The sequence below is a fragment of the Schistocerca americana genome, chromosome 9 (assembly GCF_021461395.2).
Source record: "Schistocerca americana isolate TAMUIC-IGC-003095 chromosome 9, iqSchAmer2.1, whole genome shotgun sequence".
Taxonomy (NCBI): domain Eukaryota; kingdom Metazoa; phylum Arthropoda; class Insecta; order Orthoptera; family Acrididae; genus Schistocerca; species Schistocerca americana.
In genome coordinates this window covers 68,380,327-68,402,434 of record NC_060127.1, presented here as the reverse complement: position 1 = coordinate 68,402,434, position 22,108 = coordinate 68,380,327, and the positions used below count along the sequence as shown (strand labels likewise).

Genomic DNA, 22,108 nt, shown 5'->3' with positions numbered 1-22,108 from the left:
GAAAAACTTCAGAAAGTGTACAAACTCACATGGATGCACTATAATAAAAGAAGTATCTCAAGACAGGTGAAACTCAAGCACTACAATACAGATGTACTAACAGAAGTTTTATGCATCAGAAATGGCCATAATCGGAGCATCAGACATCACAGAGACAGAAAAGATAGAATGTAAAATCCTTCGAAAATTTTTTGGCGCAGTGCATAGAGATGGTATATACATGAAGAGGCCAACAAAAGACATATACAAACATTCAGACAGACTCACAGACATAATTAGAAAACAACAATTAACATTCTTTGCGCACATACACAGAATGCACAACACTGGACTCACAAAGGGTTTTTTTTGATGAGGTCAACAGCTCAATCAAAGAAACCAACTGGTTTTGTGAAATAGAAGAAGACCTAAAACAAGCATATGAAAGAGAGAAATTCAAAAACAAAATTATTAACATGAAATTTAAAGTGACAGAAAGGAAGAGACTAGGGAAAATATGAAAACAACTAAACAAACAAACAAACAGTGCTGCTGTGTATGCTGAACCAGCTTCACAGACTTGTGACAGCTCCATGTTGTTTTATCAGTAGACATACTTGAATCCAGTAAGCTTGAAGTTTTCTGTCGGTAAGGAACATAAAATTGCAATTTTGGCATAGAGCATCAATTGAGATAAACCAGTAGAAGTTAATGTTTCTTTCTTGCTTTACTAGTAAACCGCAACAGTATATTGGAAATGTATTTATAATCGCCAGGGAAAAGCAACCTTCTGGTTCGTAGAAGGTACACTTGCAATATGCGCATGTGTATGTTTTGCATGTGGGTACAAAGATTTGTTAAAACTTTTCATTACCATTGTGACATTATTTGTGCAATTTCAGTTCTACAACAGTCAGCCATATTTCAGTTGGATTCAGGACGTTCTGTAAGTGCTGAGATAGGTACTCTCTCTATGTCTCTTTGCTTTGTGGTTATTTCGTCTCCTACTAATGGGTGACATTTAGTAAGATTAATGACATTTCAGCATTATCCATTACAGCAAGTTTGCTTGTTAAATACACTCCTGGAAATTGAAATAAGAACACCGTGAATTCATTGTCCCAGGAAGGGGAAACTTTATTGACACATTCCTGGGGTCAGATACATCACATGATCACACTGACAGAACCACAGGCAACAGAGCATGCACAATGTCAGCACTAGTACAGTGTATATCCACCTTTCGCAGCAATGCAGGCTGCTATTCTCCCATGGAGACGATCGTAGAGATGCTGGATGTAGTCCTGTGGAACGGCTTGCCATGCCATTTCCACCTGGCGCCTCAGTTGGACCAGCGTTCGTGCTGGACGTGCAGATCGCGTGAGACGACGCTTCATCCAGTCCCAAACATGCTCAATGGGGGACAGATCCGGAGACCTTGCTGGCCAGGGTAGTTGACTTACACCTTCTAGAGCACGTTGGGTGGCACGCGATACATGAGGACGTGCATTGTCCTGTTGGAACAGCAAGTTCCCTTGCCGGTGTAGGAATGGTAGAACGATGGGTTCGATGACGGTTTGGATGTACCGTGCACTATTCAGTGTCCCCTCGACGATCACCAGTGGTGTACGGCCAGTGTAGGAGATCGCTCCCCACACCATGATGCTGGGTGTTGGCCCTGTGTGCCTCGGTCGTATGCAGTCCTGATTGTGGCGCTCACCTGCACGGCGCCAAACACGCATACGACCATCATTGGCACCAAGGCAGAAGCGACTATCATCGCTGAAGACGACACGTCTCCATTCGTCCCTCCATTCATGCCTGTCGCGACACCACTGGAGGCAGGCTGCACGATGTTGGGGCGTGAGCGGAAGACGGCCTAACGGTGTGCGGGACCGTAGCCCAGCTTCATGGAGACGGTTGCGAGTGGTCCTCGCCGATACCCCAGGAGCAACAGTGTCCCTAATTTGCTGGGAAGTGGCGGTGCGGTCCCGTACGGCACTGCGTAGGATCCTACGGTCTTGGCGTGCATCCGTGCGTCGCTGCGGTCCGGTCCCTGGTCGACGGGCACGTGCACCTTCCGCCGACCACTGGCGACAACATCGATGTACTGTGGAGACCTCAAGCCCCACGTGTTGAGCAATTCGGCGGTACGTCCACCCGGCCTCCCGCATGCCCACTATACGCCCTCGCTCAAAGTCCGTCAACTGCACATACGGTTCACGTCCACGCTGTCGCGGCATGCTACCAGTGTTAAAGACTGCGATGGAGCTCCGTATGCCACGGCAAACTGGCTGACACTGACGGCGGCGGTGCACAAATGCTGCGCAGCTAGCGCCATTCGACGGCCAACACCGCGGTTCCTGGTGTGTCCGCTGTGCCGTGCGTGTGATCATTGCTTGTAGAGCCCTCTCGCAGTGTCCGGAGCAAGTATGGTGGGTCTGACACACCGGTGTCAATGTGTTCTTTTTTCCATTTCCAGGAGTGTACATTCATGCAAAACATAGTAGCACATGAGAATGTTGACCACAATAATTGTATTTGCATATTAAGGAATCAGTTCACTTAGCTTGTTTCTGATCAAATCTAGATGATCATCTCCATGTGGTATGTTGGCTTTGGTTTGTCTAAGAGCATGTTAATTCTTGCTTGGCTTCAAAAATGTGCTGATGTTAGCATCTAGTATGATGCTAATCACAAAAAAAAAAAAAAATAGTTTCACATGCGAACTGCATTCTTAAACTTAAATTTATTCTTCTCATATTAGCGGTTACTTGGCATATGCACATTTGGTAATAACAGTGCAAGTGAACAAAGAACTCAATACATCCACGTTTCACTCCAACACACAATAGAATGGGGCCATGTGACTCTTCATGTAGATACACAAAGAGCTGCAATACACGCAGGTCCGATGATGATAGTGCGATATCTCAATTACCGAAGTGACATTTAGAAAACTTTTCAAAGTATATTTTATATTCTGCTTTTTTGCCACTTCTTTAGATTTAAATGTGAAATAAATAGTATTATTGATAGGGATCGTTGGTTCATATAGTCGACATTTAAATATAACAACATCCTGGACTTTCCATTGTTTGACATTTAAATATAAGACTTAAATGAACAAAAGTTTTAATTAACATCTTAATTAAAGGTGTTTTAATGTTTGCACATTCACAGGGTGGTTTGTTGCGGTTTAACAGTGATGACAAAGTGGAGAATTAGTATATTTCCAGAAAAACGATTTCTGTAATATAAAGTCCTGTACTATGAACATCGCGCGATCCATGGCTTCAAGTACTGTGTACAACATGTGTAACCAAACCAGCTCTTTTCGTCAAGTTTCTTTACGGTGTGAAGGTACAGAGACTGAGTAGTCTCAGCATTGCTCCACTCGTAGTTTCCACTTGCTCGTCTGGAGCACTCCCTCAGTATCAGTGGCCTGTTGCCATTCGTTTTCTTGGCAGCAGCAGAGGTATCGGACCATTTTATATTTTGGCCAGACTCAGAGTAGTTCCCTAATGTTACATTTTTCGTAGCTAGTGTTTTAACTGGTGCCAAAAAGTTTGCCACTGTCGAAAATAAATTCACAGCTCTCGCCGTCATTTGAGAATCACCGATGGCTGCGAGGGGTCGGCGAGGTCGTTCCCGCTTCTCCTAGCTGGGTTGTACCAAAAGGATGTCTCTTGTATGATTTACTTCCAGTGAGAAGATGAGCCATTCCATAAGACATTGTCTGAAGCATTACATTGCGGAACTGTCACTGAATGGCAATTGGTGGATGGTAAGTAGAGAAGAATACGATAGAGTACTCATTTTATGTTAGAAATTGCCCCTGAGCAGAGGTTCTCACAGCTGCCCTTTGAGATTCTAAAAGTGTCACTGCACGATTTTGTTTGGGATAGGGTGACTGCAAAAGCAGCCTTCAGCAGCTGCTAATCATGGGAAGTGATGCTGCCAGCATGTCTGCCTTGTGCCGTGAGGCACTGCAGCCTCGGGGACAACAGGCTGCCATATCCACAGGTCCAGTTGTATAAAGCAGTTGATGTTAGATTGCTGTAAAACTATTTGCTCAGGACGTGTCAAAGTCGCAAATCACCGTCTTATAAATGTTAATCACACATAATTTACAGACCAAATCAAATTTAGGTGCAGTGGACGGTTCACAACCTAGTGACAATACAAATTGACAGAGTTCATTTTGCACAAATGCGAATTGAAGAGAACTAAATAATAAAGATATTGTTAGTAACTCTCCCACATTGCTGGACTTTGGAATAATTTTTTTATGTGTAGCGTTTGGTAAAGAAAATTGTCAGTGGTGGCAGTATCGAGTTCAGGTAACAATTGTTGAAGGCAACTTGTAATTAGTGTGAATAAACTTAAGGGTTTCTCATAGACTTCGCAGCAGAATGTGAAAGGGAATTTGGGTCTATTTGATGTGGACAGTAAGTATATGGAGCTCAACAGCAAGCAGTTATGGCTGAACATATCTTACAAAAATGCTCTTGAGGCTGAAGTAGCAGTAAAATACACAATTTGTATTCAGTTATGTGCATGCCAGTGTTCACAGGAGGAAGATTATTTAACCACCAGACACGATTGTTCTGCATAAACTGATATGACAACTGCAGGTTTGCACCCATCGGTGCAGTAAGCAGACGTAGGTCAATCGGCAGTTTCTTTATCTACCCATAAGCTCTATGGTTACATGCTGAATTGCAGAATCAAAGGTCCGAGTTCAATTGGTGGTTGTTGTTATTGTTCCTTTTCATTTATTTCATCTTTGGCACTGTTTTTTAATGTGAAAAATGCCAAGTTGTACCAAAGTTCGCAGTCCACATTAAGCTGTAGGTTCACCTATAACTAGCAGGTAAGTCAGTTCTTTCGTCGGAGCAAGACTTCAGGATACTACCCTCAGAAGGACTGTGCGTAGTAAAACATTGTAGTGTTCGAAACCACCTTCAGGAAACTCTTCTGGTGTCACTTCTTTAGAAATTCCTAGATTTCCACAATAACCATTATTGTCTTCTCCAGGAAACCAACCGCCTCAAAAAGTTGTGGAATCACACAGATGTAGTAGAGCAGTGCCACTGCGACTGGAGACTGTGCAGAATCGAGCTGTTGTGCGGAGCTTTTCTGATTTATTAATTTGCTATTAAAAAAGAAAAAATTAGATAATCTGCAATCTGTACTTACATGTTGATATTACTTCTCCACATAATTGCCACCTGAGTTCGAACATTTGTTCTAGTGTGACACTAGGTTGTTTATCCCTTTGTGAAAGAGTGTTGCCGCGTGGTACTTCGACCAATTGTTGACAATATGACTGAGCTCATCATCACTCATGAAGTGCTGAGTAGCCACTCGGGCCTTTATCTTGGGGAAAGGATGAAAGTCACTTAGAGCTGAGTCCAGACTATAGGAAGGATATTGAAAAATCTTCCAACCTTAAGTTCACAGCTTTGCCTTTGTTTGACTTGCTATATAGGTTAACACATTGTATGGATGTGAAAAATTGATCAGTTAGAACTGATACCAGTTCTGAATAACTGGTATTTTTCAGCATTCGTTTGGTTTCCGTTATAACAAGTACTCTTCAGTTTTACTGATAACCGTGTGTAAAAACTGAAGCATCAGTTTGCAATACCATAGGTGCTAAAATTTTTGGTTTTAGATAGAAGTTTTTTTTTAATGAATTTGATAGGATGTTCTGTGGCTTCTGACTGATTTCTATCATCTTTGAATGATATTGTTTCTAATGAAAGGAATTAACTTACATATCAAAACATTATGGCACAAGTATTTATGAACAGATTGAAAAATAAATATTCGCCATTGGATTAATTTATTATTGAAATTTCAACTATCGTGACGTTACTGTTCATGGTAAACATTGCATTTTGTCCACTGTCTAAAGTGTTCATTCAGATCTTTTAGAGGAGTATTTTTGTTTTTGCCAACAAAAGATTATTTGTTTTCAGATTGCAGTCAAAAAAGTAAAAATATATATTTGACTAAAAATGGCTTTTTCATTTGAAATAATAAAAAAAATAAAGAATGCTACAAATTTTACACAAAAGGCTATAATTTGTCGACCATTTCTATGCAGTAATAAAAGAGAAAGGAAATTATGGCAATAGTAATATAGAAGATGATCAATGAGTAATGCAACACACCTTTTTTTGTAAGCTAATTTGAGTTAAAAAATGTGGAATTTGTTGTGGCCATCATGGAATATTCCTGCTTCAGCTCCTGTAGTCCTGTAGTTTCAAGAAGCTTTAATAGATGGAAACGCTATAAGTAGCCTTCAAAACAGCATTTCTAGCAGAGGTGCTTTCCAAGCAGAGATCTTTTGTCGAGTTTCATTTGGCAAAAAACCAGAGCATCACAGATATTCATAAGCTCTTGCATAAGGTCTGCAGAGAGCTGGCAGTGAACAGAATCACAGTGAGTCATTGGGTGAGGCGTCTGTCATCTTGCAACAAGATCATGCAAACCTGTCTGCTTTCCCACGTGTCTACGAGCCACACACAGCTGTGACTGCAGTGTTGGAATGTCACACCCATCGCCGAGGTAATCAACAGATCACAGTCAAACAACTCACTGCACAACTATATGTCTCTATTGGTAGTGGTGACACTCTCATCCAGCAGTTTGGGTATTCAAAGGTGTGTGCCCACTGGATTTCTTGCAGCCTAACAGAAGACGATAAAGATTGATGAAATACCATCTGTACAGAATTTCTCACACATTAAAAGGTGTGTGTGACATTTGGGGGGGGGGGGGGGGGGGAGAAAAGAAAACTATTATCACAGGTGACAAAACACCGGTTTGCCACTTCAAACCAGAAACAAAACAGCATTCCATGGAGTGGTGCCACACCGCTGTTCCTCCGCAGAGAAACTTCAAAGCTGCACCCTCAGACAGTCAAGCCGGGGTGACAGTCTTCTGGGACTCCAAAGAAGTTATTCTGTTTGGTGTCCTCCCCCATGGTTCTGTGATCAACTCTTAAGTGTGTTGCGCTACCCTCATGGAAATAAAGAAACAACTTGAGTGTGGTTGTTGCAGCAAAATTGCAAACGAACTTTTCCTTCTCCTTGACAACACACAAGTATGCACACTCAGGAGCAGCTCACAAAACATCATTGGACTGTTCTTCTTCCTCCACCCTACAGCCCGGATATTGCACTTTCCAACTTCAATCTGTTTGGCCAAGTGAAGGCTGCGGTATGTGGATGATGGGGTGGCTCTTGATGCAGCAAGTTGTCGACCCTGACATCACTCAGTAAAGTGGTACCAAGTGGGTATGCAGGCTCTCCCAGTAAGGTGGTATAAGGCCATCACATAAAAAGGAGATTATGTTGGAAAATAGGGTTTTGTAGCCAAAAGAGTCAGTAATAATATGGCATATTGGAATCCTGAATAAAACTAACCTGCTTTCAGGAAAAAAATATGCTGTATTACTTATTTCTATGCCCCTCGTATTAAAAACTTAGCCGTTCATTCAGAGTTTATAATAGAAATAGAAAAAAGATATTCTGCTGCCTGTGTCCACATAATATGCCTTTATCGCCTTCCAGCCTTTCAAAAAGGACAATTTAACATGATAAATAGATTTCTCAAACCTTAGTTTTCACCTTTTAGCACAGACCATTTTTAATCCCCAAAAAGTGGTACAATCCTGGATTACAACATGATTTTTAACAGTGATACAAAAAATTAGAATCAGCAGAGAATAGTGGTGAATTTTTTGTAATTTCAAACACTCACTGCTTTTCAAGAAAAGCAGCAATGGCGGATGGACTGTTTTCTTTTGTTTACCTATTTTATTAGATATATTGAGTCTGTGTATCTCGAAACATGTAATGTACAAAAAGTTACTGGGAGTTGTAGAATTTTTCAACCTTTGTACGATGTCTACATGTATTATTGCAAATAACCCCAACAAAAAATTATTTCAGCAACTGCTAATTTTGAGTGGTTATAGCAGCCAAGTGAAACTGGAGATGGACAAAACCCGTGTAAATGGAAACCTGTTGCTTCAGTGATAACCACCGTCCCTAGTGAGTTATCCTAAAGGAGACCGATTCATCCGGTAATCACCCTGCACTATTTGTTTTGGACTGACCTTCAGAGCTTTGTAAAAGTCCACCAACCTGTGATCTCTCAGCATTCTCACATCTTACTCTCGTGAAATGTGTTGTCAAAATTCCTGTGCAACTCGTTATAAACTGCAACTGTCTCTTTGAGGTTTGACAGTGTCTCCTCGAATTTTTTTGGGAGAATGAGAGTGCGTCTACTGTTTGGACTGTTCCTAAGTTTAAGAGATCACATACTGTACCCACATCTCATTGCCAGTCGCAGTTCTCTACAGAAATTCATCCCGCTCTTCAAGATAGTGCTTAGGGAATGTAAAGTTGAACTAACTCTTTCAGTTTTGTGGATGTCGGTTAGATACCTATGTACTGACTGTGCACAAAACTTATGATAAATTAACCTTTTTGTGGCAGAGTTAAAAGATTGTTGTCCTTGGAATCTGAGGAACATCTTCAAAAGCTTAAAAAAAAAATGTAAACTGATGTATCTCACGCACAATGTCATCAGCCACTTGTGAACATCTTCCTTGACCTCTTTCATGTATGACCAGCCTCAAATTGTCTGCTCCACTACCTTGTGACACCATTACTCATAAGCCCATCCCCATGCACACAATAGTCCACTTTCAGGAAGAGAATGACATGACGTACCTCATGATTGACAGGAGCTACAGTAACACAATCTATTTCAGTCACTTTTTGCTTACACACTGAGGAACAAAACAGAGCTGACTGACACAATGTGACACTTGGTGTCTCCTTTCCCAATTGCAAAGGTGCCACCGAGCTGTGAGTATTTATTTAGTTTTAATAGCCCTAGTGTTATACAGGACATGGTGGTGAAGCCCCATACTCCTTGACAGAGCGTAGGGAAACGATGCAGGAGACCGGCACTGCCGTACTAGGCAAGGTCCTAATGGAGGGGGTTTGCCATTACCTTCCTTCAACCGTAAGGAGGATGAATGATGATCATGAAGATGACACAATAACACCCACTTATCTCGAGGCAGGTGAAAATCCCTGACTCCGCCGGGAATCCAACCCGGGACCCCATGCTTAGGAAGCAAGAACGCTACCGCGAGACCACGAGCTGCGGACATACAGGACATACTCGTATGAATTCTTTGTGTCTATTGCCCACTTTCATTCATTGGTCTGTGTGGCTCTCATATCTATCTTACAGTTGTTGACACACATTCTAACTTTCACAGCCTCTTTGATAAATGAGTCCCAGTAGCTTAAAGTGTGGACTGGAATCTGCATCTCTTCAGTTGTGATTTTGTGCTTTCGTGCTGTATTTGACAACAGTAAACTTTAATAGATTCCCATACTTGACAAACTGCCAGCACTCGGTACTGTGTTAGGAGACATTTCAGTTACATTGTCTTACTGGGTTGGTGCCACATTCCCAAAGGATGCTGTAAATGGTTGAGACTCTGAGGCCACAAATATGCTTCACGGGGTACAAAATGCCTTCTGTTGTGTTAGGCAGCTGGAAAACTGTACTGATTTAAGAGTCATCATTTTCTCCATATTGCTCCACAGCACAAGAGAATATAATGTAATGATATTGACATTTCTCATTAGATTTGAATTTGTGTTTGGTATTTGTTGCAGAGAGCTGACTTCATCTTGTAGGCCCAGCAACCATTTTGTCTTATTAAAGATTAGAGCTTATTTCAGCACTTTGTGGTAAAAGCATATTATAAGAATGGAAGTGCGGATGCCACACATTGAGAATTTTGACATCGGACAGAATGGTCATGTTCCCTCTCTGTATTGAAGAAACAATCTGCAGAGAGACCCCGAGCTGCTCACACAGGAGACAGTATCGAGGCTGTGTGAACTGCTTTCATAAAAAGCCCACAGCACTCTGTTTGAAGTCACTCGAAGCCTCTACAGGTGCATCGTTCGAATGTTCAACAGATAGAGAAGGTGGATTTGAAGTTTCTGCCATACAAGCTGCAGACCATTCAGCAACTTCATCCTAATGATCTGCTAATGCATAGACAATATACCGAACACATGTTAGCAAACGTCCACGGTGACAACAATTTTTTTAACAACCTGTGGATATTGGACGAAGCTCACTTCCACTTCAATAGCTGTGTCAGTAGACAGAATTTTTGAATATTATTCCAAGCAAAATCCAACTCAGGTACGTGAGTGTTCATTGCACAGCAGTGAAATTACTGTATGGCATGCAATGTCACAGAGTGACATTATAGGTTCTACTTTTTTGAAGCTGATGATGGACGTGCAAGCACTGTAACATCTGTTTGGTATGTTGCCATCGTGGAAATATTTGTTGTGCTTAAACTGCCCCATTTTCCTGCCAATAGTTGGTTTCAACATGACATAGCAATCTCACATAAAGCATGGTATTGCTGGGAACTGTGCATGAAGAGTTAGGTAACCATGTCATTTCAAGGCACTGTCACATTACATGGCACCCGAGATCAAGTGACAAAGTGACATCACAGCATGTGATTTTTTCCCTGTGGGGCCACATTAATATCATGGTTTGCTGTATTCAATCTGCTCCACCAAAGAACTTAAAGCAAGAATCTGAGAGGAAATCTCCAGGATTCATATTGAAATGAGTCAAGTTTCTATTAGGTTGTGGGAATGTGTGCGCTAATGGGAGCTCACATTTTGAATATTATATTCAAGAAGTAAAATGTTTGTGACATTCAATAATGTCGTACTCTGTACTATACATAGATGTAAATAAATATGTGTAAAGCAACTGTATTCGTCCATCAATCACCATTCCAAAATTTCCTATTCTTGTCAGTCACCCTGTACGTTCTGCCCTCTTTATTAGTGAATCTACATGCTGGAGTTACAGCACTCCCATCTGTTGTTTGAAACATGAGACCTGTGGCTCCCAGTTGCTGTGATCACAGACCTGAAATCTGTCACAGAGAGTTTAATGGTTTCAAATACAGTTTAAGTGCTGATGATTAGAAGGGAAATTTTTTGTTCACAGCAACATGGTGTCACTGGACCGGTACTGCCAGGACCGCTTCATCACAGTGGTGCCGGTGCTGGACGTGGACAACAGTGCCGTCTACGACGACCTGGCCGACATGTGGCCCAGCTTCCAGGAGATACTCGCCAGCTTCCCCAACCTCAGGTATGAACTCGAGAGTCGTTCTTCTCTCTGTCCTCTGATTTTGCGTGATATTTCTACAGGTGCCCTCCACAGTGCTCAACAGTCCCTACCCCCCAATATGTGAGGTCTCCCTGGTCCCAAGTTTAGTTGTGGTCATTCCTCTACATTTCCTATTTACAATCACATCACCAACAGTCAAGTTGGGAAGCTTTATACTGAGGTGACAAAAGTCATGGGATACCTCCTAATATCGTGTTGGACCTCCTTTTGCCCAGTGTAGTGCAGCAACTCAGCATGGCTTGCACTTAGCCAGTCATTTGAAATCCCCTGCAGAAATGTTGAGCCCTTCTGCCTCTGTTGCCGATCACAGTTGCGAAAGCATTGCTGGTGCAGGACGTTTTGCATGAACTGACCCCTGGATTATGTCCCATATATGCTCGATGGGATTCATGTCGGGCAATCTTGGTGGCCAAATCATTCGCTCAAATGCCATTTCATACCTCGTGTATGCAATTCTACTGCCATCTGTATATGTGTATATCACTATCCCATGATGTTTGTCACCTCAGTGTAAAAGTTTGAAATAAGCTTGATGGATTTGTTAGTCAGATGATGTGTAGTATCACGAAAATGATAGTTCCTACTCGTGATGTAGCAGAGTTGCTGAGTCACAGATAGGCACAGCAAAAAGACTATCAAAAAGTGAGCTCTTGGTCTTTTGTGTGTGTGTTTGTGTGTGTGTGTGTTGTCTATTTTCAACGTTGGCCTAAAGCTCACTTTTTTATTGTCTTTTTGCTGTGCCTATCTGCGTTCAGTTCATATACGTATATTTGATATATTCAGTTCACATAAGATTGGAGTAAACAGTTAATTTACGTAACTGGGTGAAGTTGTGAATGAAAGAAAAATTTTCAAAAGTTTTAGCAGTGCGTTACCTGCTTTCTATTTATTATTAAAAGGTGCATTACATTTTCTGGGATGATAATCACCAAAGAAGCGTTTAAAACAAATATTGTTCACACAATACACAGTTTATGAAAGCATTTTTTAAATAAGGATATTTTTCTTAAATATGCTTCAGTGGAAAGCATACTTCAATTAGGGTTTTAAATGAAGATCTCACCTCTGAATTCTGATGCATACTGGGCAAACCGAATCATTGCATCTTCCATTGATGATAATTCTCACCATTGTTGTAGCAATTGCGGAGCACTTTTTAATCTTTTTAATTAGATTTTTACTTCATGATGGAAATGTATATCTCAGGGTTGAACAAGAGGAGTCATGTGGTTGGAATGCTCTTCATAATACATGTTATCCTACCATCTCACGTATGAATGCCTTATCGTGCAATGGCAAATCTGCTTGGCCACACGATGAATCCACCAGTAGAAGGAATTTATTGTTAGCAGCTTAAAAAGGCTTTAATGTTGGCTCCAAGAGTTTTACAGAAATATCTTTTGTTAGTTTTTCTGATGTAGAGAAACTAATGACAGAATTATTGTACTCTTCTTGTAATTTCTTAACAGTACTAGCAATTTGGGGACAAAATTTACTAGGTGCCTCTCACATACATAAAAATACGAGGGGTAGCAGCTCCCCAGAACCGGTTAAAATGTACTGTGCATTGCAGGAGTGGGTGGTTTCTAAGAGAGTGAGGTTTGCACCAAAACCATCTTAGTGCCTCTGTAATCCAGTGATCTGTTACACATATAAATTATTCATGCTGGAATGCAGTGTAGCCAATGTTAATTATACAATAAAAGTTGAAGATGGTTCCACTGTTTGTCCCAGAGTGGCAACATCAAGTTTGATGACGAATTTTGTGAATTTTTTGCTGTCTTGTTGAATGTTTACATTTGAAGCTCTTTACCCAGGTATTACTGGCAATAAACTGATTTTTTTTTTCTGGCAGATTTGGGAATGTGACTGCCATTTCCCGGGAATTTGACTGCCATTTCGCATTGTTGTAATGCTCCCTTTCATCACTTGTTCATAACAGCCTCATGCATTCTGAAATCGTACCCTTTTTCAGTGTTGTTGAATGCAGTTTTGTCATTTCTTGAGCTACCTTGCTTTCTATTTCTTTCCTCCAGATTTGAAGATTATCTCCCTCCTTCTCCCTTCCCTTCCCCCAAGATTGAGGAGTTAGATTTTGATGATGAGAGCTTTTATTTTGGATGAGGATTAGCAAAATGAGTGACTTTCTTGCTATCAGCTACGGATACAAAAGGAAGAGTGTGTCTAGCTCAGGCATATTCTTTAGAATTGTACTTCATATTAACAGTAACGAATAGTGAATCTTGAGTCTGTGGTAGTTACTAGGAGTTTGGAAAAGAATCACCGTACCTGGCAAAAGTTGTGCCCAGTGTTGAACGTCACGGGGTTTGCAGGTACGTCCACGTCGGGCCGAAGCTGTGCAGCCTGCTGCTGCCGCCAGCCAATGAGGGGGCGTGCGGGGGCGGCCAGGAGGGGGCGGCACGTCAGCTGTGGCACCTGCTGTCACTACCGCCCTCTGTCACCCTCATGCTGTGTGCCAACTCACTGCAGCCAGCCGCACCAGCACTGCCTTCCAATGTGGTACTCGTGCAGTATGGCTTCCAGGTATGAGTTCTCTCCCTCACTCCCTGCCACTCCACTGTAGGAATATCATTGACCTGACTGCTAAAACCTCTCAAAATAACCAGTTTCTGAAATAACTTACTTTCATTTTTTTATTCCTATTATTTCCTGTAGTAAATCTAGAAATCAAACAGAGATTGAAAAAGTTTGGATTCTCGTACTTTTGAGATACATAGAATCAAAATATTAAATTAAATAAGCAAGTAAGAGAAAACTTAGTCTCTCATCATTCGCTGTTTTTCTCAGAAAGCGAATAGTGGTTGAATACTAGAAAGAAGCACCAGTATTCTCCTATTGATTCTAATTTTTTGAGACTATGCTAAAAAATCATTCTGTAACCGGGGATCATAACACTTTTCAACTTTACGGATAGTCTATGTTAAAAGGTGAAAACTGAAGTTGGAGAACTCTACCGTATTTACTCGAATCTAAGCTGCACTTTTTTTCCGGTTTTTGTAATCCAAAAAGCCGCCTGCGGCTTAGAATCGAGTGCAAAGCAAGTGGAAGTTATGAAAAATGTTGGTAGGTGCCGCCACAACTAACTTCTGCCGTCAAATATATGTAGCGCTACACAGGCATGCTTCGTAGGCACAAAGATAAATACTGGCGCCAAAACCTCCGCGTCAGTAAATAAATTTAAAAAAAAAGGTGGAAGGCGAGCTTTTTTTTCTCTGCCCCGAGTTTCGACCACTGCATTTTCATACATTATCCAACGAAGTAAATACAAATCCCGTATTGTTCATCTTCGATTGTAGCAGAATTTCAATGTACTACGAAAATCCGACATGCAAGACTGTTTGGGATGTTTGTCAATATGGCCAACTCTACTTTCTGAATTTTTTCCTACCTGTGGGAAGAGATGGTTGCTAACAGGAACCTGATGAAATGTGAATCACATGCAATATTCTCTTCACCATAAGAATAATACGAATATAAACATTTTGCCATGTATTCTTTCGTGTTTGCTGCTATCTCATTTAAATCCTGCCTGCCTAATAAACTACGAAACTAGAGTGAGACAACAGCAAACGCGGAAGAATATACGTATCGTGTCATGTTTATATTCGTATTATTCTTATGCCTAATAGTGATACAGTCAGAAATGAAGCACGGCAACTGACTAGATTTTTAATTCTAAGATGACTAATTTCATGCAGAATTTGATGTGCTAAAGAACCGGCCGCAAAGATTTTCAAACGGAGAAACATTTTCGCCTAACTCTCGTTTAGAACATGTTCTATCATACGCAGTCTATTATTTGGTTCTTGTTGATCATTATCAAAGAAAGCAGCAGTGTAAGTAACAACAAATAGCAGTCTCTTGCCATTGTTTCGCTAGTGAGACGATTACTCTGTCTTTTTTTTTAATTGTAAGCGGCAGTAGCACGCACAAAAGCAAGCTATGCCGCGAGCGGCGACAGGCCGTAAACACGCACTATCAGAATGCGACAAACAATGCGTGACACAGTACAGTAATGCATTTTCAGCTTAGAGTGACGCAAACACCTATAACAAAGAAAACAGCACTTATCAGATCAAAGCAAAATAAGCAATCGATTCAAACCAGACGAAGCACGCGAAAAAGGAAGGGTACCCGTATAAATACGGACGGAGCGCCTGACGCATAGCAATGGCTACCTGGTAAAGCTTAACTGCTAAGATTACGACTCGAACCAAACTACTGTAGCTGTATCGTCATTCATTCGACCTAAATTGTGTCTCATTATTACAATGGATCAACTTTGTTTCGATTTGGAGGTGCGGCCTAAAACTTTACGCTCCCCTTGAATTTTGAGTCTCAAATTTCTGGTGCGGCTTAGATTCGGGAATTTTTTTTTTTTTTTTTCCCGTATTTCGAGTCTCATTTTTCAGGTGCGGCTTAGATTCGAGTAAATACGGTATTTTTCTTGTTGATTTGTCCATGTTCAAAGGCTACAAGCAGATAAAGGCATGAAACTTCCTGGCAGATTAAAACTGTGTGCCCGGCCGAGACTCGAACTCGGGACCTTTGCCTTTCGCGGGCACTCCCGAGTTCGAGTCTCAGTCGGGCACACAGTTTTAATCTGCCAGGAAGTTTCATATCAGCGCACACTCCGCTGCAGAGTGAAAATCTCATTCTGGAAACATCCCCCAGGCTGTGGCTAAGCCATGTCTCCGCAATATCCTTTCTTTCAGGAGTGCTAGTTCTGCAAGGTTCGCAGGAGAGCTTCTGTAAAGTTTGGAAGGTAGGAGACGAGGTACTGGCAGAAGTAAAGCTGTGAGTACCGGGCGTGAGTCGTGCTTCGGTAGCTCAGTTGGTAGGCAAAGGTCCCGAGTTCGAGTCTCGGTCGGGCACACAGTTTTAATCTGCCAGGAAGTTTCATATCAGCGCACACTCCGCTGCAGAGTGAAAATCTCATTCTGGAGATAAAGGCATATTACGTAGACACAGACAGCAGATCAGCTACGTATTACTGTTGTTATAATTTTCTTTCTCTTATTATTTAATAGAAAAGACAGACAACTGTTTAACCTTTTAAAGCAAATGAAGCACCATATTTCATTGTTAAGTCATCTTGCACAGGACATGTACATGCGGGCTATCTAATAGGTCACATGCTAACAGGTATGCTACCGTCTCAGCAATGCTGTAACAATTCTTAAGCCATGTCTCTGTTTCTCATTTCTGTCCGCATTGTTGTTAATGCTTTTCCCACTTCCCATAAAAAACAAAATTTCGAAGCAGTGCAAATTTTATGGATAAAAATAACTCATTTCTAAAACAGGTTTATTTAAAAATGAAAAAGTATAGCACTGCTGCTATGGCTAACTGATGTTTCAATTTTTTGTTGAGTAATTAGTAGAAAAATGAAAAATACTTACTATAACTGAGACTAAATAAATACTGAAGAATATTGGCTATTCAGAACTGAAATACCAGTATCGGTTTAACTGGTCAGTTTTTCCCATCGCTACTCCACCGTCCGAAAAGTGTTGCCCTACAGAACTAGTAAACTCGGTTGTCGGCCTCGCCTCATCACGTTTCAACGTTCGCATTCTATTAGTTATTGTGTAAAAGGGAAGTGTTTAGTGGCAGTAATTGCTATGGGTATTGTATTTGTAGTAGTAACAATGTGTGCTTAAAGGCGGTTTCTTAGCATCGTGCATGTCGCATCTCATTGCTTAAAGCTTTTTGGGGTCAGTGTTCCACCTCCTGATTCTCACTTGCAGAGCGATGTGTTGCATGCTTACATGTTTCATCTGTATTTCATCCAGGACTCTTGGTTTTTATTTTTTATGTACAGCACAGTGCCGACAGTGAAAATTCCTATGAAACCCACTGGCATCAAATCGAAAAGGGTGAAAACTGTCCACGAGGCCACATCTCCCACCTCAACTCCCCACCAGTTGCAATGTGATGAATGAGACTAAACACATGTTTTGGGGCTGGAGAAAAGGAGGACTCAGAAAAGAAGTGCATATTGGCAGCCCAATTGTATGTAAGACTCCAGAATTAATAAACTATTTATCTAGCAGCTACTGACACTGTAGCCAGAAAATTAAAGAATTTATCCATTATTATTCTTGAAGTATTGTTACACTGAAAAAGATGATGGTTTGATGTATTTACCTCACTCGTACATGAACGAGTAATCAGTGTCAACACGATTTCTGACACGAAAATGCTTCTCAGCAGCAGACTGTATTTGCCTCCGTCCATTGTTTCTTTCAAATTAGTTGTTTTGGCTCTATTCAAATCTGTTGTTTCCAGCAACCGCAGATTACATTTGAAAAGTGCAGCTTCATCAAAAGTTTGCGTGTGCATGTGCATGTACTTTTGCAGTTTAATTTTGTGTAACCTTTGAACAAGTCAAGATAACCGATCACTGTGCTGTGGGGTGGTCAAGCAGAAGGTAGGCACATAAACATGAAGTGGGATATGGTAGAACGCGCATGTACACACACACACACACACACACACACACACACACACACTCTTCTCCATTGCAATGCCCTTATTGCTGTTCTCACCTATGGACTCGAGGATAAATTTTAATTGCATCTTATACCAGATAACTCATATATTGCAATATTTGAGAACAGGAAACAAAACATATTTTTAATTATCTTTTGTATCGTCGGCCTCCACAAAACTTTATTTGAGACAAACAATTTGTAGTTCCATATTCATCGTGGATTCATTTGGTTATTTCAAGCTGCAAATGGAACTAGCTATTTTTTTACTACCTTACGAATTAATTTCTTCCATATTGTCAGACACGCTAATTAATCATTCTCTGATGATTAAAATAAAAGGTACTTTCGGCCACAGGGCTGAACTATACAATTGAATCCAGTTAACTCCATTTTCTATAAATACAGAAGAGAAGACTGACCAGTCGGCGATACTTGTACAGTGAAAGGTCTTGTGTAGAGCGTTTACAAGAAAAATTAATCTTTTTAAATAATTGAGTCAGAAGTTTTGGTATGTTCAGAGTCTTTTTAGATTTATGTAAATAAAATTGAAATAATTTTTTGAGACATTATAATTTTAGATTGTGACCATAAAAATAAAGTTAATAGCTGCTTCAAATGCGACAGAAACAAACCATTGTCATGAACATGGACCAAGGCCGCCAACTCTTTCTGCACTATATTGTAACAGTCTCAGACGAAGCGAGTCTGTGACGTCACCCCAAGGGCCGAGCAGTGCTGTGTGCTAACGCAGGTATGCTGTGGCCTACAGGCTGGTGGTTGCACTGAGGAGCAGTGAGCATAGCAGTGCTTAGTGGAGTGGTGTGACTTCTCCATTTTTTCGTAAGACAGAAAATGAGTGTGGAAACTAAACTTGATTTACAAAGAAGGGAGAGCATGTCAAGAAAAAGGGAAGAAAAATAAAAATTATTCAATCATGAAAATAGAACTACAAAGCATGAAACAAATCTAAAAAAGTTCAATTTGGGTCCCATTTAAGCCCATACTGAATAGGGGTGGGGAGAAACGTTAATTTTATTTGCTGTTTGGTGAAATTTACACTTGTACTAAAGCCTCAAGTGGCACTTTGCACATTTTTCGCCATCTGTGTGCGTCTAATAAATTAGGTTCTTGTGTGGATGAGAAAAGCGTTCCTAAACCTGCTCAGGAGATAATTGTCGATAAATGTGTGGCTATGTGTGCACGAGACTTAAGGTTGTATGGAACCATAGGAGGTAAAGGTTTTTTGGATCTTATTTGGACATTACTTGACAATGGAGCAACTTCCAGAATAGTATCCCAAATTCATGTTGTGCCACCTGGCACAAAGTGGTAAGAGATGTACAGGGGATAGGCAAAATAATGTGAACACCTGTACTTACTTGGGAATGGTTTATTAATAAGCGGTTGGAGCCCCACTTGCCCATAATACAGCTGCGATTCTTCTTGGAATAATGGCATATAATAATTGTATAGTCTCCACTGGAATGTATGCCACTCTTTGTTCAGAACCTCTTCCAACTCCTGTAGTGACAATGGAGGCGGAAATCTGCTCCGGAATCTGTGCTCCAATATTGCCGACAAAGGTTCGATAATGTTAAAGTCCAGGGACTGTGCTGGCCAGGGAAGACGCTGCAGTTCAGCTGTGTGCACCTTGTACCACAATTGTATTGTGCTGGCTGTGTGAACATGTGCATTGTCTTGAAATATGTCACCATTGTTGGCGAACAACATTTGAGTCATGGGGTGCATCTGATTACTTAAAATGTTCACATAATCATAGGCTATAATATGGCCTTTGAGAGTAATAATGAGACCAGCAGAATACCGTGGTATGGCTGCCCACACCATCACACATCCACCTCCATACTTAACTGTTGGAATCAAGCAATCAGGATTATAGGCTCCTTTTGGCATTCTCCAGATGTAAAACTGACCCGATGTTGGAACTAATGAAAATGAGTCGTCGGACCGTATGACATATTTCCATTGATCAGCCATCCAGGATTTATGCTCCTGGCACCATGTTTTATGCTTATTTGTGTTGGTTGTCGTCACTAATGGTTTCATTGTAGCAGCTCATCCACGAATATTCGCTTAATGTAGTTCTCAGCGGACAGTGTTGATAGATAGGGGGTCTCGAAGATGACTGTTGAGCTCTGCAATCACTTTAGCTGCCATAGTTTTGTATTGTTTTGACACAATTCGTGGTGGTGTACAACAATCCCTGTCATTTAGTTTTGATTTGCGTCCACTGTTACGTTTACATGCTGATGTCTTTCCATGTTTTGTGTAGGCTGTCTTGGTTACTGATGCTCGAGCTAATTGGGCCCGCACAATCTGTCCTCTATGGAAATCTGCTAGGTCTTTCATTGCATGTCAACCTCGGCCTCTGAATGGAAATAGAAAGTGTGCGTTAATCCCTAGTCCGTACTGAACATGCACACTCCAGCACCACACATGCCTTACCTGCATTGTTGATTGTCAAACACAACTATTCCATTACGACCACTGTTCACATTATTTTGCCTATCCCCTATAATTACACCTGAGGTAACGTCTTGTATAACAGAAGGTGAATGCTCACCAACTACAGATTTGTGGGTATGTAGCGAAAGAAGAAACCAGTATCTGTCGTATATTGTCTCCTATTTTGTTGGCTGGACTCTCATGTTTTGTTTACAACCTAATTTGCAGATGTACCAAAACTGGGTGATAACATTCAAAGAGAAGTGCTGATACGATGTGGGGCAGACGACATGCTGTTGGTCAAAACATCTAACAAAAAATATTAGCCATCTGAAGGCATGCATGGTAGCCCAAAACCAGTTATGGTACTAAAACAAAACATTTCAAAAGTATTTATGGCTCGTTGTGTCAATCACCAACTACCATTAACAGTTCCAGAGTTCAAAAGATCCAATATGGACAGAATAACATTGAGCATCATGTTAACAAACGTAATGTGTGAAGTCATTAACATTCATTGTGACCATTTAAAACCTATCTAACATCTGTGAATAAAAATATCCTTCAGTGAGGGCGGATTGTGTTTACCGCTCAGTAACGATGGGTGAGGCACGTCTACCTCCTCGGTAGTGTGGCACATCGTCCATCTACCTATGGTTACCCGAGTTGCCATGCAGCCCGCCAGTGCAGTGGACTGGAATGGGGCGAGGCAGCCTAGAGCTACGGGCCGGCAGGCAGCTGCGCCGAATGCAGTGGGCCGTGCCCGAGAGGCCCACGAGTCTAGAGTACTGTGCGGTGGGCCACTCTGTGCTACTCTGAAACAAACATGCAAACATTATTTACTCGGTATCGTATTGAGATAATTGGTAGAGAGACCGATAAGGATGAAATCTTGCACTCATAAGAACATTTCCTTCTTCACTGTGACCCTACTGGAGTGAGTGATTGAATATGGGAATGAAAAATAGCACACCGCCTGGTTCATACGGGCATCTGCTACAGGGGAGTGGAAGGAGAGCTGCGTATGAAAAAAATCGATTGGTGTAGGTGCTTGGCACAATTTTAGATAACTGAGGTACACTGTAAATGTTCAAAGTACATTTACTAAATGTGTATTTTCAGAATAATTATGTGTACCTAGTGTAGGGATAGCAGTTGTCACTGGAACAACCTGTTTTCCTTTATATTGTTCCTCCCTCCCTGTCTGCCAAAGTTAGTTTAATCTGAGTGTTAAAAGCAATCAAAATAATTGCTTTCTGAAATAACCAGTTTATGGTATCTTATTCCTTTTATTTCCTGTAGTAAACATAGAAATCGAACAAAGATTGAAAAATTTGGACTCCCTTAGTTCCAAGACAAATAGATTCAAAATATTAAATGAAATAGGCAAATAAAAGAAAACTTAGTCCATCCACAATTTGCTGCTTTGCTGGAAAATTGATAAGTGATTGAATACTACAAAAAAATCACAGCATTCTCCGATGATTTTAATTTTTATGAAACTCGGTTCAAAAGTCATGTTTAATCAAAAATCCTACAACTATTTGGGCACTACGAATAGTCGGCGCTAAAGGGTGAAAACGGAGATCGAAGAAATCTATTTTTCATCTTAATTTGTCTGTTTTCAAAAGCTACAAGCAGATAAAGGCATATTATGTAGACTCAAGCAACAGATCGGTAACTTTCGATTTTTATTGTAAACTATGAATGGATTGTTGAGTCTTAAGTTTTCTCCTTATATGATGCTGTACATTATTTGTGTCTCCTTCCTTTTGTAATCTTTTGACACCACACTTCATAAAGCACTTCCAGAGTAGTGATGGTGCCATTCTGTAATACAAGCAGTGTCTGATGACATCATTGAG

The 22,108-nt window shown here is 40.9% G+C and overlaps 1 protein-coding gene across 2 annotated transcripts in view; it reads left to right on the top strand.

Moving 5' to 3' along the window:
- LOC124550870 overlaps positions 1-22,108 on the top strand; it is a 163,834-nt gene that overhangs the window by 84,781 nt on the left and 56,945 nt on the right. For both annotated transcript variants that reach the window (XM_047125618.1, XM_047125617.1), the window contains exons 12-13: positions 11,074-11,220; positions 13,593-13,803. In XM_047125618.1, the coding sequence (XP_046981574.1) occupies positions 11,074-11,220; positions 13,593-13,803 (358 nt within the window). The remainder of the gene's footprint in view (positions 1-11,073; positions 11,221-13,592; positions 13,804-22,108) is intronic.